At 42.2% G+C, this 18,237-nt stretch overlaps 1 protein-coding gene across 3 annotated transcripts in view; it reads right to left on the bottom strand.

Moving 5' to 3' along the window:
* Positions 1-3,145: 3,145 nt before the first annotated feature.
* Positions 3,146-18,237, bottom strand: part of DHX29 (DExH-box helicase 29) — a 52,016-nt gene continuing 36,924 nt past the window's right edge. For all 3 annotated transcript variants that reach the window (XM_019517861.1, XM_019517863.1, XM_019517864.1), the window contains 8 exons: positions 17,291-17,366; positions 14,909-15,133; positions 13,583-13,719; positions 12,428-12,521; positions 11,321-11,623; positions 9,123-9,254; positions 4,686-4,782; positions 3,146-3,935 (listed from right to left, as the gene is read on the bottom strand). In XM_019517861.1, the coding sequence (XP_019373406.1) occupies positions 3,886-3,935; positions 4,686-4,782; positions 9,123-9,254; positions 11,321-11,623; positions 12,428-12,521; positions 13,583-13,719; positions 14,909-15,133; positions 17,291-17,366 (1,114 nt within the window). In that variant the 3' untranslated portion in view covers positions 3,146-3,885. The remainder of the gene's footprint in view (positions 3,936-4,685; positions 4,783-9,122; positions 9,255-11,320; positions 11,624-12,427; positions 12,522-13,582; positions 13,720-14,908; positions 15,134-17,290; positions 17,367-18,237) is intronic.

Raw genomic sequence — 18,237 nt, 5'->3', positions numbered from 1 at the left:
CCCGCCGCAGCCCGAGGCGGGCCCGGCCCTGGCTAGCACGCTCCGGGTCCACCCGCGGCGCAGAGCCTCCGCCCGGCCCAGAGGCTGCAGACTTGCCCCGGGGCCCCGCGCCGCTCACTCCCATACACGAGAAGCGGTGGTTTACACACGGGGCAGGGGACTTCAATACACGCAGCGCCAGGGTTGAGGCACGGCGCAGTCCAAGCCCTCTCGAGCCTCGGATTCGTGCTCCTATGTTCCCGAAACCGTCTTCCCCCACCGGGGCTTTCTGCTTGGGAACCCACAGCAAAAGGCAGAGGAGATGTGCATCTTGTAGGCCGACTACCTCCGAGATGCGCACACGTACCCCGCCTGCCATCTGATTTCAGCCCAGCACGGATCACTGGAGTGCCCCGACCTCCTTCACTAGCTTGTTCCGTGGGAGGGAACACCACCCCCCAGGAGGGCAGCTTAAAGGAGCTCAACTGTCTGTCCAAACTATTTAGGTTAGGAGGGAGAGCAAACTCTTCCCCAGTCTCCGTTTCAACTTTTGATCTAAATCTATTGACTGCTTTGTTCAGCAAACACTAATCTAGCAGAGGACCTAGGGAATGCAGGGAGGTTGAGGTGGCGAGGGGTCTTCTCTAACGTGGGCCCTTGTACAAACCGAGATGACAAAACAGCAGGCAGGTCTTTGCTGCTAGTCTGCACCAGGAGAGGAACAGGGAAGGGAGCTCAGAGTCCTCTTTAAGCGTTGATCGGTTACAAGTGACAAAAGCAACATTCAGGACACAGGACTCCAGAAAGCAAAACATACCACATAAAAACTGGGGTTTGTACTATGCACTAAAACTCACTGGGTTGTTATTCTTAGGGTAATGGCAAAGGGCAGCTTTAACTGGGCACATCTACACATACATGAAGCCACTTTTTCTAATGTGCATTAAAATTTTGTACTTCCAATGTGAGGTACTAGAGAAGTATGCATTAGGCTGCCTTAATGTGTGGTAATGAATGTGCATGGTTTTTAAGTGCTGCTTAATGCACAGTAGCCTATTTTACATAACTGCATGGTTTTTTATGTGACACTTTAATGCGCAGTAAAATAGACAACTGAGCATTAAAGCACACCTGTACATGCAACCACTGAGTTGCAATTGACCAGTGCACCAAAGAGGCTTGTGTTTTCTGCCAAACAGCAGTTTTTATCGAATAGAGCTGGCTTTGGTGAACTGATCGCATGTGTCATGAGCCAGGAAAATGTGCGCAGGAGGGAAAATAGGAGGGCTCCCCTGCAGAGTAAATGAATAACTCCAAGAAGAGGGGGGTAGTGAGGGAGAAAAAAAGAAAAGACGGCTTCAGGCAACTAGTAAACTCCAAAGCCTGAGACAAAAGCACTGGTTTCCAGAGCCAGGGGTTATAGGCTTAAGTCACATCTAGAATTAAAATGTACTCTGTTCCTGTTTATGGTAAAGCAATCTTTGTTTAAAAAGAATTAGGGAGAGGTGGTTGGGGGCCCCTCTCTGGATTGAGTGATGAGGAGGCCAGGGATTCTTTCACAGAAAAAAATCAACTCCTATCACAGGAAATATGTTCAAATAAAATACATTGTCCAAAGAGCCACCGACTGACACTGAATATTCAGGACAACACTTGTGATACCCATGTCTTGTTATGGACTTTAACTGATCTCTCCTAAACAGCTTGAAACGCATGGAAGGAAGCACCGATGAAGGCCAAACATTATGAACTGGATTGCAGATTTCACTGTTTTTTACATCAAGGTGTGCCACTTGTGCAGAAAGCGAACCGCATGTGCATTTGTAAATATGTCTTTACCATAAATTATAGCTGTGTATGCTATGTATCTAGATGGTAAAATTAAAAGGTTAAGATGATTGTGTAAGTATGGACCCTCAAATAAAGCTGTTCCTTTTTGTAAGGAGAACTAGCCATTTACTCATCAAGAATGACAGGGAGAGGGGGAGCAGGTGGGGATGGAGCCCCTGGCCCCCCATCTGAGCCTGCTCCCCCTTCCCTCCTGCTGCTTGGAGTCCAGGCCCGCTCCCTGCTGAAGTGGCAGGGGGAAGGGTAGAGCAGGCCGGGGCCCAATGACAGGGAGGACCAGGTCCAAGAGTGGGGACAAGCTGGGCCACCACACTGGGGGGGGGAGCAGTGGGCCCAGGCTGACCCAGCAGCGGCAGGGGGATGGGATGAGCAGGGCTGGGGCCAACACAGGGAAGCGGCGGTGGGGGAGGAGTGGGCCCAGGCCCAGTAGTGAGAGAAGTCTCACTCCTCTCCTCCCCCTGCAGCTGCCGTGTTAGGCCGGGCCCCCCACTGCCGTAGCAGGCCAGCTTTTCCTCCCAGCTCGGGCTCACCCCCCACACAGGCCCAGGCCCAGGCCCAGGCCGGACTGTCACTGCTAACACCACATTGCACCTGTTCCCCCACCCTCGCATCAGGACCACTTGGGGACGAGAGGAGCAGGCTTGGGGCCGATGTGGCAGAGGGGGTTGGGAGAGGAGTGGACCCAGGCCTGAGTGGGAAGGAGGCCTGCTCCTTCCCTCCCCCAGCTGCTGCCATGGCCGCATCAGGCCAGGCCTGCTGTTCCCCCACTGCGGCGGGCCGGCTTCTCCCCTGCTCAGGCCCACTCCCCCGTCCTCCCCGTGTTACCTGCAAGGAGCAGGGCAGGGGGGGCCCCTTCCGTCCACTCTGTTGCTGCTGCCTCCAGGGAGCGGGGGGCAGGGTGGGGGGGGGTGAGGCCAGCCCAGCCCAGCCCACTCCATCCCATGTCTCCACCATCATGGCAGGAGGCTGCCTTCTGTCAGAACGCTTCTTTGCGCTCTGATTGGCTTTTTGTCTGGAAAAACAAAGCACCTCCCAGCTACCCCAAGAGCCAAGGATACCAGGTAACTTTAACACAACATACCTAAGAATAGCTGGAAGGAGATGGTGGGGACCTCCTGCAGAGTTCATGCTAAACCACTGGATGCACCAGAATGGGGTGAGCAAAAGATAAAAGGTCTTACTATTTCTACCAGCCTACAGGATGGTTCAACATATTTCCTTTGGTCTACTTTGTAAAAGTTATGATCTTTCAGAAGCATGGTAGATTTTCTTAATTATTCTCTCTTCCAAAGTATAAAGAAACACACTAACCTCTTGCTGCATGAAATCAAGTATTTATTAAATGAACAAACCTTTAGCATTGACTCCTTTATCTATATATATACACTGAGTTCAGGGTTCATAGTACTAGTTTCTGGGAGAGTCCCAGGGCATCAGAATCCCAATAAATTTCCCAACTCAGGACTACAGACCTGAAGTTTGTGATCTCACGTTTTCATCTACTGTTGTGACCCATACAGAAAATGAAAATATTCTTAAAATCTTCACTTAAATAATCTAAGTCTACAGCTTAAGGTACTTAAGCTTTGCAAAGTAGTTAAGTATTGTTTTGGCAAATGCATAAAGAAATGTGTTCTGTTTTCAGTCTGTACATATCTAAATGGGAAGATAAAAGCTATTCCAAATACAGTTAAAACTTGATCTTGAATGACTAGTACATTATTAATGTATTAGGCCATTCCTCATACACGACTTAACAGATGCAAAACAAACACGAACTGGTCATGTTCATTTTATGTTGAAAAGATGTGAATCACTTCCATCATTTTTACATTCAAACAAACGGAAAATTTATTGTAAGAGTAATACATTTAATGTGCATCATTAAAAATGATCTAGAAAGATTACTTCTGTACAAAATTCATGCAGTCTTGTCCACATGATGGCTGGTAGCAACCGTATTTTAAGTATTGAAATACTTTCAGCTGATATCTTTGAGCATATTTTATTTTGTCTATTTCTGAAGCTCTGTAGCCCATCACTGAACTCCAGTTTCCATCAACATTCTGTTTTTATGAGTTCTTTAATGATGTGTAAAATCTTGTCATCTAGGAAGGAAAACACCAAAGTTAAGTAGAAAAAGATGAAAAAACCCCCAATAAATATGTATGAAAAAAGCAGAAGATGGGAGGTAGCTCTCAATCTCCCAAAATCTTAATGATTAGTGAGGCTGTATTAGATCAATGCACCCCCAAAGTTACAAAATTATAAAAAACTGTACACCTAAAAGCATGTAAACACTGCAGACTGTTACAGTACATGTTGCATTCTAATGGACCACCTGTTACTGTTTTGATGCATCAAAAGGAAGATGAACAAAACTAAAAGAAGGGGAGACCTACAGAATTTACATTAACATACTTCATCCCAATTCAGTTTTTACCTTTTGACATGTTCCTGAAATTTTAAAGGTCTAGGTTATGCTTCTATCCATTACTCTGGGAGTTACTTAGGTCCTTGCACATGTTATTGGTAAGCACTGTGCAATGTCACTATCATACACTGTCCCAGAGTTGTGTGACAGCTATGGAGAGAGATTGGAATTCATCGATGCCCACCAGAACAAAATGTGAGTTCACTTCCACACTGAGAAATAGAAACTAAATCATTATTACTGGTACTATTAATAACTTTTACAAAAGTCAGTCTATTCCAGAGACATCTTTAACTGGGCAGTCAGTAAATGTAATCTCTGAAAAATTATATCACACTTCACCCTTGTCCAAGAACACATTCTTTGTGTATATACTGTGTATAATTAACCTGCGCTTTTATGCCAATACTATGATGATAGTTACCTTCAAGCGACATTTTAGGATTTTCAAGCTTTTTCTTTAAAACAGACTCAATCAGAACTCTCAGTTGTTTGAAAATTACTGCAATCTTTACAGGGGCCTGTAGGGTGCAAAAAAAGAGACCAAACATTTACATTATATTCAAAAGTAACACCTTTTATTTTTGCAAAAAGAAGCTAAGAGGTTATGCATCATACAAGAGACCAAGCATTTTAAGCACTGACAGCTCCTGTATTTCTTCTGCTATTTGGTAGCATTTACAGAGAACACACTGCAGGATGTCCCGTTTTCATTTAGAGCCTTAATTTAAACGCATTCAGAAAACATGCATCACATTTATTCTGTTTCCAAAGATGGTTATTTATTTCTTTGATCCATTCATTCAGGGTCTTAGATGTTTAACATTTCACTTGTTTCACCATCCTAAAATGAATCTCAACTGAAATATAAATTAATGGATTACACATAGTCTTAAAGATAAGCAGACATCTACATGTTCATAAGATTGGGACCTATGTCTTCAAAATATTCTCATCTTTTTATATACTCAGTTGCCATTTATTTGCTTTTAACATTTCAACCCCCCCCACAAAACCAGCTTAAGTTATGGACAATTCAAGTAGCACACGCTCCTTAATGACAGCGTCTTCATAAACAAAGGGTAAAGGCACGCTTTCTTAAATATATATAATCTCCAGCATACTATAGTTACATTTACATATATATTTAACAAATTACCATTATTTATTTAAATCACTAATATGCTGCTCTGTGCATGTCTTTCAACAGCATAATGAAACAAGCTCAAGCTATCCACCTCTGATTTAGTTAGTCCACAATGTGCAAATCTACCTTGTTTTCTGCCCAACTTCAGACAAACATGGTTAACTGTACTCATGGATGGCACCATGCTCAGCCAAACAAAACAGACTGCAATCAATATAGAGAAGAAACTTGCTAAGGTACACTTGGATATCTTCTTTCTGACCAGATGCAAGCAAATTAATATCATACCCAAAGGATGCTAGGTGACTAATCCACTCAATTCTACATACCACACAGCCTATTCTGAAAAGCTGTTTCACTCTTTCCAGGAAACTGAGGAACCCCTTTTGTCAGTGTTCTGTACAGTAAAGAGGAACAGACCTGTAGAACTAGCAAAATGAACACAGTGATCCAGACACAACAGCCTTTTATTGGGAGAACTCTGCATCTAATTATGATGACCATCACAAACAACTTTATTCCTTAAAGAAGATGAAGGAAGCAAACTTTTCAAACTTGCATGCTCAGCAACAACCCTATCTACAGCAGGCACTCTCAACCTGCTTCTAGCAATCACCACAGCACTGTCATGATTGTATAACGTGCTCTCCAACAAGTAAAAAAACAGCGCTAAAAACACTCGCAATCACATTGAAAATCACACTGAAAGGTGTAATTAATGATGAGATGACAAACTATTTCCTTACATCTATTTGATTTATGTTTAACGCTCTATGAAAAAGGCTAAGTCATCGCAGTGCTCATTAATGAAAAAAGGTTGAAAACCCTTGATCTACAGTAACGTCATCAGCTTATCCAACCACGTACTCAGTTCAACTAAGGCATCCTATGGTCTTTCTTTCTGCCCCATTCCACAGTTCAATAAAGTGCAGTTGTATGGAGACCTCAAGGCTTTTTTCTACCACCTAAAACTAAGGGAATATTTCCATGATGAGGAACTATGCAGTGATCAACCTGCCACAAACCAAATTCACGCATAAACAAACACAGGAACAAGGCCAGGTCCTGGACTCCACCTGAGGGCAGTAGCCCCACTCTGGACCTGTATATAAACTGTTTTTACCCTGTGCTCACTCTGAGATTGCAAAAAACCCAACATTTACATTACAACCTCAGTCCTGCAGATTGGAGAGCCACACTTGACCTTAAAATAACCCAGATATCATACTACAGGCTGATATGGTGGGGGGGGGAAGACAGGGGGGTGGTGCCACTGCTGTCACAGACAAAACAATGTACATACAGGAAGCTGAGAGAACTTGCCAACATGGAGTTTTACAAATTCCTAGCTAAGGATCCCACAGCACAATACCAGGAAGAATTAAACAATCTCTTAACTATGTTACCTCTGCAAACATGGGAAAGAATTCATGCTTCCACCCCACTAGGTCAGGCAATTTTTACTTACTACCCAAGATCTATAAGCCAGGCAACGCAGTATGCCCCACTGTCTCTCTCTGGCACCATCACAGACATAGTTTCTGGCTATGCTGATTCTATCCTGTTCCCATGTCTTTGGAGCTGCCAGCTATCCAAAAGATACCACGGTTGTCTTAAAAAAAACTGGGCTCCATTGATAAGCATCAAGCAAATACTATGGATGCTACATCTCTGTACACCATCCCCCAATAAGGATAGATTATAAGCCATAAAGAACATTATCCTCATGGAGGACACTGCTTCCATTTCCATCACACTCTCGTTTTGTCTTTGCACACAATCATTTCAGATCTGAGGACGCACTATACCTATAAATGAATGGCACCACCATGGGCACATGTATGGCCCCCAATGTGCCAATATATTTGTGATAGACCTTGAAGTCCATTTCTTCTGCAGGTGCCCTCATCATCTAAGGTACACTGATGACATCACACTGAAACACAGGCAGGAATTTTTAGAGAAATTACCAGGACTTTAACAACTTACACCCCTCTATCAAACTAACTCTGGAATACAACAAATTCATTTCCTAGAAACTATAGTGAAGTGTTCAATAGCCACAACATCACCACACTGTCTGGGAAATCTACTGACCTCCACAGCTGCCTTCAAGCCACCGGCTTCGACCCTAAACACACCACAAGATCCATAGTCTACAGCCAAGCTGTATGTTACAATCATATCTGCCCTGATTCCACTGACTAGGATGCACATCTTAAGGATCTGGAGCACAGATTCCTAAAATTACAATACAATCCCAAAACTGTAGCCACTCAAAGCAACAAGCCAGATTCAAACCTCACTCCAATCTGCTACAATACCAAGCCCAGGACAATAAAGTCCCTCTGGTTGCCATCTATAGCCCCCAGCATGAACACCCTAGACCAGGGGAGGGCAATTGTTTTAGGCAGAGGGCTGCTTATTGAGTTTTGGCAAGCCATCAAGGGCTGCATGACAGGCAGCCCAGGGCAGATAAATATTAATTTTCCAAATTTTTTAGGGGGCCCACGGGCTGGATAGAATGATCTGGTGGGCCGCATCCAGCCCCCAGGCCACATTTTGCCCATCCCTGCCCTAGACTCATCATTCTGACCTCCAATGCCACCTGTAGAAGGGCAACTGTTTCAAGGTAGCCATGGGGGACACACCTGTCCTGGTTAACAAGCAGCCTTTTAACCTCAAACAGCATCTCAAACAACCATCTACCCAACTCCTACTCTCACTGAGGCACCAGGTCTTGCAATGGACCCAGATGCAAGCTGTGCTCTCTCATCAATATGAATCACATCATCACTGGAGCAAATAACATGGACTATAACATCCCAGATTCATTCACTGCACTTCTGCCAATATTATAAACCATAATATGTTTACAGTGCACCTCTGCTGTCCACATTGGACAGACAGGGCAATCCCTACCTGCAAGAATGAACTAACAAACACCAATCTAAAATCAGTTCCAGAAAAATGCACAAGCCTGTGGCAGAACATTTTAACCTACCTGGACATTCATTGCTGGCCTCAGGGTAGCTGTACTTAGACAACAAAACTTAAATGAACTCAAATGAGAAACTGCAGAACAAAAAATTCATCCAGGCTAGGGTGTGGTACGTATGGTCTAAACCACTAGCACCCATGGTTTTAGCCCCATGAGGCAAATGAATGGTATGGGGCCGGATCAGGCCCTAGGGTTCCCATGCCATCCCTGCATGCTGTGATCATGTCCCATGCCACTCTGTGTACCTGATCCAGCCTGCAAAGCCCGGGACCAGGACTTTCCTAGGATTTGTGGGGCGACCTGCAAGCCAGGGGTTGAACACTCCTGGTCTAAACCAAGACTATGAATTATAATCCCATTACCTGAATTATCTTTTATGACCCCTTTGTCTTTATGGCATTATTACCTGTTTGCATCTCCCAGCACTGCCTGCCCTTCTTCCTCTCCCCACCTCTTGTCCCTTTCTTTCTGCATTCAAATCGCTTTATTTGATACACCCTTTCATAGCAACTATTGAAGTAAACTAGGGCTCATGAAAGTTCATGCTGTATCTCTGTGATTTACTTAGTCTAAGGTACAAATCTACCCCGCCTTCTGCACTGTTTCACTGGATTTTCTTCTAAAATGTTATCTGAATCACAGAGTGGTACATTTCAGATAAAAAAATGTAAAGCCAATAAAACTGCAAGAAACAAGCAAAAAGGTATCTGTACCTGAAAATGGATCCAGCCATCAACAGACAGGAGGCGTTCGCGGTGCTGAACTTCTATGTCCCCACCAAAAAGCAAAACTGGAAAGGGGGAAATTAAAGTTGTCTCTCGCAAGTATATCCTGGCATATCTTATCTGTACATAAAACACAAACATGTTTAAAAGCCACAGCAGGAACAGGAATGTTGTTTTTATAAAACAAAAAGATTTTGCTCCCCTCAAGTTCTCATCATTATATATATTCATTTATGTACATATATTCATTTATGTTACTAGATAGTTAATGAATACAGCCTATGCCCAGTTATCTAACCCATATAATATAGACTATGTAGCATTTATTAGTCTAAGTCAGGAATAGCTGATCCAGCCACTTGGAGATTTTTTTCCCTACTCCTCAGTACACAGGTGGAAGACTTTTAAGGACAGCCAGATTAAAAAACAGACCACAATTATGCTGAGATTATAAACAGAAGATTTATGAAGTTTATAGTCAATTATACAAAGCCTAGGGAAATGCAGCTGAGCATACAGTGTCCAAAGAGTGTCATATTTGTTGCAGTGTGAAACTGTCAGCTGATACAATCAGAAAAATCAGTTCAATGCATATACATTTATACATAGATGCTGCCTGTGCAAAATTATGAGTTTCTTTTCAGTCAAGTTAGGGTTAATGTTACTTGCCAAAACTAGTTTCCTGATGCAGTAAACACCTTCCATTCAAAACTTATGAGTACTTATACAGTGAAGAATTTTGACACTCATCATCAAGTTTTTCCTTTTAGAATTTAGGACTATTAATTGTAAAGCAGTCATAATAGACTCCTCTAATCTCTGAACAAGTGGGAGGATTACACAATAGCGTCACATTACAGACCTGTTACTGTAAAGATTAAAAGCAGTACTTCGTATGACAAAAGATTATCCACTAATACTTACTACCTTCCAACTGTGCTTTAAAGCTTGACATATCTTCTATTTCTTATTGATGAAACATTCTCTCTTCTTTCCCCCTTCCCTTCACATCTATTTCTTCCAATAACTATTTTTGTTTTTGCCAAGAATTTTTCGTTTTATTTTGGCTGTTCTTCCGCTTCTTTAATATATTGCAAGCTTCTTGGGGCAGGAAATATTGTTTGCTGTGCCCGAATAGTACTTTTTATATGTACTGCATGTCTTTTAAGTTAGTAAGTACCTCAGAGGAAGGCCTAAGCATCAATTATTAAATGGGCTATTAGTAACTACCCAAAGGTCTAGATTCCTAGAATCCTAGACTCTTGACCAGTGCTTTGAAATGCAAGTAAACTAATAAAAAAAGAGTGATTTGTGTATTTTAACAGTAATACTATGCTGAATTTTTTCTAACCAATACTAGAAGATAGGCAAGTGAGAAAGATAAAAAAAAAATCTGTTAATGTGACTGTGCAGTAAAGGAAGAAAAGCAGGAAAGTTACAGTAGTGCTGAGGTGATGTTATTATTGTGGTGGTGCAGGAAATATGCAAGAGGCAGGAATTCTTGTGGGTGGTTATCTTTTATTGGACAAATTCACGTGGTTAGGATAGACTTAGCACTGTTATAGTTATTCCAGGCCAGTGAGGATAAGAAATCCTCCCTCAGAAACTGCAGTTTCACAAGGACATGTATTTTGGCAAGTTGGAACCTTTCAAAACTACAGATGAACTAATTATAGGCTGGTTCCTAGTAGTGCCAGAAAGACAAGGCAATAGAAATGGATCAATCCTAAAATGTTTGTTATGGTAAATGGTATGCATCCAAGGGCTTGAATACAGTAAAAACAGGAGAGAACACAGGAATGACCAGAAAGGGTATACTGCCACCACTACCTCATTTTCCCCATACCAGTCCTCCAGCCAGTCAGGGTACAATAGGTGGGAACTTGTGTTCTGGTAAAACAGACAGCCAGATACAAAAATATATCCCTAGTGCCTATCTTGTGCTTTAATGTGAACAATAAATTGGTCCTTCTAAGTTGCCAACCCCACAATGTACTTGAGATCCAGGTAACAATGCACTGATGACTATTAAAAGTTTAAGATGAACTGGACCTCCAATACTTCATCTGATGATCCAGTGTCCACCAATCCTGCCCAATGAAATTTACTCAAATGACCAAACATGTTCAAGGTTTTTGTTTAATTGCTTCCATTTGATAAGACTGATACAAATGCAACATCCTTACCTTTTCCTGATAGAGAAGCCATCCATATGTCTGCAAATCTCTGTTTACTGAGGAGGGATGCACTTGCGCTTTTCCTTGCGCAGTTTCTACCATACATGACAATTTTTCAGTGACATCTACAGACTTTGTATACATTATCTTCCCTACGTTGTCGTACAACCCTGCAGTCAGCACAGATTTAAGAAGGGCAATTTCTTGAAGGGAAAGGGTTTGTGTGGATCCACTTCCATCCCATCCATGTTTAGTTGCAGGTGTTGCAAAACCAGCAGTCCTGACTACTTTTATTAGCTCTTGTTTCACATCCTGAAATTAGTTTGTGTCAAAAGAGAAAAAAACACTAATTTTAAGAAAGAGACATGCTCAGGCCCACCAGCACACAGACTCCTCCCTGACTATTCCCAATAGCGAGAAAAAAAAGGAAAGAAATCTAGACTCATGTAAAATAAAATTAGCCACATCTATGCTAAGCCTAGATTCTTGACTGGAGGGGAAATCAAATAAATAAGGCTTCTAGGAGTCAAGCATTATGGAATGTAAATGAGTGCCTTTGTTCTCCTAGGTATCTGGAAAGTAAATTGACAGCACAGGATACATGTTTTTACATCACATATTCCCTTTCCTGTCACTCAGGTCTTAGTTACCTATCCTAAGTTGGGAAGTAGAACTGGTGCTTTAGAAGTAAAATACATTTAAATGACTCAGAATTACAGACCATTTTCCAAAATTGAGAGAACCACAAGTATTTCAGAATTGCAGAGTTAAGTCATACAATCTAACTACATATTTTATTTTCCTTGTCATACAATAATTTGATTTGCAAATTCTTGTGCGGCAGAAATGGAGCACAAACCCTTGCCAGAGCAACTAGCTGCAAAGATGTATACCAGTAAGATGTGTTTTCTGAAAGGTGAAAGGGCAGATTTAGCCAATATGAATAAAAAAGTCTGTACGTCTTTCACTGACTCCTAACATTCTCTATGCCCTTATTTGTTACCTCATCTGCATACTAATATGCCTACTACTGTGTATCATGAATTTAAAGATGTATATTGAGTTTGACAGAAATTTAAGCGATCCTTTCTAATGCAAAAGCTGCATGGTTAGTACCTCCAGAGTTAACAGTGAGGTCCTGTTAAGGAAATTTCTTCTGCAGTAAGTCATTTCAGTACGATAACCTCCTTCTTGACGTGCTTTTTTCCACCTGTAAAAAAACAACCTGTCTTACTACAGTTATGAGAAACACTGCTGTCTAGCAAGGAAGTGACAAGTAAATAGGAGTTAGACATTTAAAAAGACAATGCTGCCTTACATCAAACACCATCATAATACTAAAAATAACTTGGGGAATTGGTTAGAATCTGCAATACGGCTGCTGACAGATGTGAAAAACACAAAACACAAAAAGCAAATAACAGAACAACATGCTTTACCAGAAGCAGCAGCACATTAGTTCAACCCAACTCTACAGCGCCTGTATAGATTGGGTGCTCCAGCAGGGCTCTCTGGCACTTTTACCTAATAGTTGATTCTATCAGTTAAGTGCCAAAAAAGCCCCGCAAAAATGCCCAACCTATACAAATGCTGGGCGACCCAGGTCCAACTAACATGCCTTTGCTGGGCATATGCTGCACTTGACACAGGGGGGTGCCAAGTTTAAAGTGAAGCACTGTGTTTTTTTTGGTTTTTTCCATGTCTGCAAGCAGCCTGTTAGTCTGTTAAAGAGCAAGAGAGGATACACATTTAAGATGACATAAAAACATGCATGAGCCCGTGAGCAAAGGTGGTTTCTCTTTCAATTGTACAGATAATTGCCAAATGCTTGTAAGCTCTGCTGGCTGTAGGTAGAACAACCTGGGTCTGGATTAAAGTTAAGGCAACTATAACCTTCATGGTTAACCTTTTTAAAAAGAAAAAGAATAGCTGTAGCTCAGTATAGTGCAGCTAATGAATGTAGCTCAGTACAGTCGAGTTCAGTACAAGAACTAATGAAACACCTGAGCCAGATACAGGACATTTCTGAATTGCTTGTCACAGTGTCATTAGGAAGTGTAGCAATTAACCAACTAAGCTGTTTATTAATCCCTGTGCAATACAGTACTTAACACCATTTTAAATATTCAAAAAAGAAGTTTACAGATTTAAAACAATTTCAGGTCCCATTTTTAAATATGATCTTTAAACGATTAAATGTTGTCAACACAAGTTAACAGCTGAAAAGTTCTTTGATTAGTTTTAGTATTTTTTTAAAAAAAGATTACTTACCCGAGATATGCATTGTAGATTGTAAGATGGTCTGAGTTTGCCAATGTCAGAGAAGATTTTGCAAGATCTGCTTCATCTTTTCTACCAATTGGTGTGGTAAATGGGGATTTTTCTGTCATTACAGCAGCTAAAGTTGCCTGTAGTCACCCACAAGAAATTAAAGTATAAATAATAGAGTAAATACAATTAAAATTAGGATTGGTTAAAAAATTGTAACAGATTCTGAAGACAAACTATGCAGGAGCTGATCAAGTGTAATTTCTTTTACATCTGTACATCTACCTCTTCTGGTTTAACTCAAAAGTTGGTGATGCAGTTATATACAAGTAGTACAGACAGGCACTTTGATAAATAGATTAAAACACTGGTCAATTTAAGGACTCTTAAAGATTCAGGAATGGTCTCCCAAATAAAGAATGGGATGCCATTTTATCTAGGGAAATTGAGATTATGGTAATGAAGCTCCCAGCTGAACACTCATTTTTTAAAGGTTCAGGACATGCAATGAACCTGAAACTAGGGAGATGCTCCTGGCTGTGTCCCAGGCCCTGGGGAAGCCTCATGCCAGATATCTATGCTTAGCTGAATGTGGGGATCTGTCATGGGTCAGCCCTGACACGGTACATATTCAATTTTAGGCATGATGCAAACAAGCCAAAAAGACATTACACATAACATGTGGGATATCTTTGTGGTCCATTTGCTATATTATCATGCCATAAGTTGGTTTTAACATGTAGCCAGGTTACTATTTGTGGTGTGATTAACACATTAATCTGTTTTAAATGTAATGTGTGCTAAATGCCCCAAGACTAAGTTCATGTACTGCACTGATTCTTGTTTAAAATAGTTGTTTAATTGTATGGAGAAGTATGCTGTAGCTTGCTAATGTCACCAACCATTTGCTCTTAAATAATTTAAAACAGACACCAACTTGAGGTTGTAAGCAGTTTCAGGCCCTACAGCAGCTTGAATGCTCTAAACATAGCAAGAATTGTTTCTAAATTGTGTTTTAGATAGTTTCTGATTTTTCAAATTTTTTTTCTCCTCTCTCCTGCTCCTTTGCAAAAGCCACACAAGCAGGGAAGCACTGTCAAATACTCAAGAGTAAAACAAACTGGAAAAACAGTTAGTTACTTAATTATTTCTTAAAACAGTAGCAAGTAAAACTTTCAGGTAGATACAATGTAATCTGTTTCTACTGAAATCAGAAAGTAAAGATGATTTAATAATTCATCCTTTAAAAATAAAATCACTGTCTCAATGTTAAAATTATCATCTTCACTGTAATGATGTTTAAATGGAAATGACAATGTGTCAACTTACCACAGGGTCCAAGCAACCAAATATAGCACCAAATATAAGCATTTTGCCAATTTTAACATTAACAGGCAATGCTGCAAGGTGCTGACCCAGTGGAGTCAGTCTGGGCTCAATTAATTCACAAGCCCCAATCTTCCGTAGCAGGTTCATTGCATTGCTGATTACTTGGGGCTGCGGGGGATCTAATGCTCTGGACAGGAAATCCTCAGGAGCACCAAGATTGCATTTCTATGGATTGAACAGACATCATTCAATATAAGGGTATTTAGCAAAAACTAACTTAAATGGTAAAAGCATAACAGATTTTTTTTTTCCCTTTTAAAATGAGAGCCTGTAGAACAAGTTATTTATTCAGTCATTTTAGGGCCAGCTGTGCTCCTCTTTCTTTACCTTAGTCCTTACATTGGCCAAGTTTTCCCTAATACAGGACTACAGCAGGCCTACATGCTGAAATTAGCATAGCTCCACTGTGCTAAAGGCCAGCCATAAAAAGTGAGCCAGGGAAAGTTGTGTACTCAACTCACAACTCTACAGAGTTGGCTATCCAGTGGCATGACTAGTAGTATGCAACTACATTGGGGGTGGTCAAAATATGGCCCGTGGGTGCGCAGCGGGGCTGGGGTGGCTTTGTGGCACTGGTGGCTCCTGGCTGCTGCTGGCCCCAACCCCACAGTACCAGCAAGGACCCATGCACATAGCCCCAACCTGGCACACCCCATGCCTGCTCCAGACTCACCCAACCAGCCTCAGCAGCAACAGCAATGGTGGCTGCCAGGCAGAAACTGTTGCTCAGGGCAGGGAAAAATTGTTCCCTCCCCCTTGCCACTGCCAGGCAGTTTTTGCTGCAGCCACCTCAAATCTTGCCATGTCGGGCTCCCCTTCAGCTGCGCCACAATCACTGATGCCTCTGGGCTGCCCAGCATGGTAGTGGCCACAGTGCAGAGCAGCTGCAGGACAGCCCAGCATGGCACGGGCTCTGGGTGGCTGCACCAAGAACTGCCCAGCCGTGGCAAGGGGGAAGGGCTGCTTTTCACCCACACCGAGCAACAGTTTCTGCCCGGCAGCCACCGCTGCTGAGCCTGGACAGGAGAGTCCAAGCAGGCACAGGATATGCCAGATTGGGGCTGCGTGCATGGGTCTCCACTGGTACTATGGGTCTGGGGTCAGTGGTGGCAGCAGCTGTAAGGAGTGCCACAGCCCTGCTGCTTGCCTAGAGGGCAGCAGGATGAGGCATGGCTGGGTGGTATGGAGCAGGCACAGGGCAGGCTGGGGCTGCACGGGCTAAGGGCTGTTGTGAGGTAGGTGCTGACAGGCTCACAGGGGCACACGCAGGGGGTCGCACACATACCCCATCATACCCTTAAACCATCCACAAGCCCCACAACCACACGCACCCCACAACCACTTCACCCACCTACACCCTCCCTCCCTCATACCCCCCACAAACCCCACACCACCCCACACACCTCTGGGGGGAGCCCTATTCTCTGCTACACTCACACAGCCCACCACACACCCACACAAACACCCTCAGCCACCTTCCCCATCCATACACTGCACAGTCCCCTACAAACTCCATACCCACCCCCCTACCAAACCCCTTACCCACCCGCAATATACAAGAGAAAGCCTTCATTTTGAGCTATTATGCAATCAGCTCTATACACACAATACAAACACACACAAATCAGAACAATTTTTTTGTTAAAATTAAAATGTGTTATTGCAGATCTTTAGAATATCAACTGGGTTTTTTTTCTGGTTCCAAGATGGCAAACACCCTTCCCAAAAGGAGTACTTCTGGGGGCAAGGGGAGGGACTTCTGGTGGCAAAGGTCAAGGGTTAGGGGGCAGAATGTCCAGTCCCAAGATGGTGACCAGGGGTCTGGGCACTTGTCATGGGACAGGCCCACCCTTGAGGCACTCAACAGCTCCCCAAAACTCATTAAGTAGGTCTCCAGCTGAAATAATTGCCTGCCCCTGAACTACCTGGATCAATCAGCCAAATCTTACATGTATGAGTTATGCAAGTACCTTTGTAATCCCCACATCTGGGTTAAGAAAGCAGGATTCGATCCCTCTACTATGACTGTCCCATGATCACCCCCATTTACTTACAACACAGACAGAAGCCATCATTTGACACTTTAGCTTTGTCTTGGAAACAATGACTATTCTGCAGATCAAATAATATACTAAAAAAATAGGTGGTTTTATGTAACATTTCCCTCAGAATTATCTGGATTCTTTAAAATGCACACATGCACTTGAGTCCATTAAGTGATACAAAAGCCTTACACAACCCAATTAAATGGGTCTAGCTTGGGCTACTCATGCACATCTCTCAGCCTAAAAGGTAAGAATAATTCAAGAAGCAAGACTGTACCATAATATGAAGGCATAACTCTTCCAGTGGTACACGTAGTATTTCTGGAACAGAATATTCCATGAAACTTTCAAACCTGTAACGCCCCAATAAAGACACACATAGTATCATAGATTTCACTTGATTTAAAATTACAGCTCATCTTAAATTAGAATGCCCATTTTTCATCAGGTCAGAAGCATGACAGGCATTCTCTTCTGATACATATCTGCATGTTTTAAACTATGGGTAAAGTGTTTATCCTTTGGAGTTATATATGTATGTTGCAGTAAGAGAGGCAGGGTTGTACTGAAAGTGGAATAGGAACAAGACATTTTCTATATTAAAATAATTCAAGTGTTCTTTGCTCATGCAAGGGTTAATATAAAATATGTAAGGGTTAAATAAGGCTTACTATAAAATATTGCACAAATCATTTTCAGTGAGAAGCAATACAAAGGGGTCTTTTAGACTTTTAGTTATCCTGCCATACTACAGAATGGAACTTTAATGCTGCACTCAATTCCTCTAGTATCTCCAAATATAGAGCGTCCACCTAAAAACCTATGAATTAGCACGGCAACAATGCTAAATATCTAGAGATAGGGTTTGTGTTTATCTGACAATGGTGCAATTTATGGCATTATTCAAACCAGAATCCTCAATTTTCTAATGCTGCAACAATCATTTCTCCCATATCATTGTTTAAAGGAAAAAAAAAGGTTAAGAAACTTACATTAAAGAGATATTAAGGTTTCATAGTTTCTAGGGTCAGAAGGGACCTTTAGCAGATCATCTAGTCCGAACCCCTGCCATGGCAGGAAAGAGTACTGGGGTCAAATGACCCCAGCAAGGTGTTCATCTAACCTCCTCTTAAGAACCCCCAAGGTAGGAGCCTGCACCACCTCTCTTGGAAGTTGGTTCCAGACCCTAGCTGCCCTGACCATGAAATAGCACCTCCTGATGTC

Source organism: Gavialis gangeticus, unplaced genomic scaffold (assembly GCF_001723915.1).
Source record: "Gavialis gangeticus isolate Ggan-Ray unplaced genomic scaffold, GavGan_comp1, whole genome shotgun sequence".
NCBI lineage: Eukaryota > Metazoa > Chordata > Crocodylia > Gavialidae > Gavialis > Gavialis gangeticus.
This window is presented reverse-complemented; position numbering and strand designations above follow the sequence as displayed.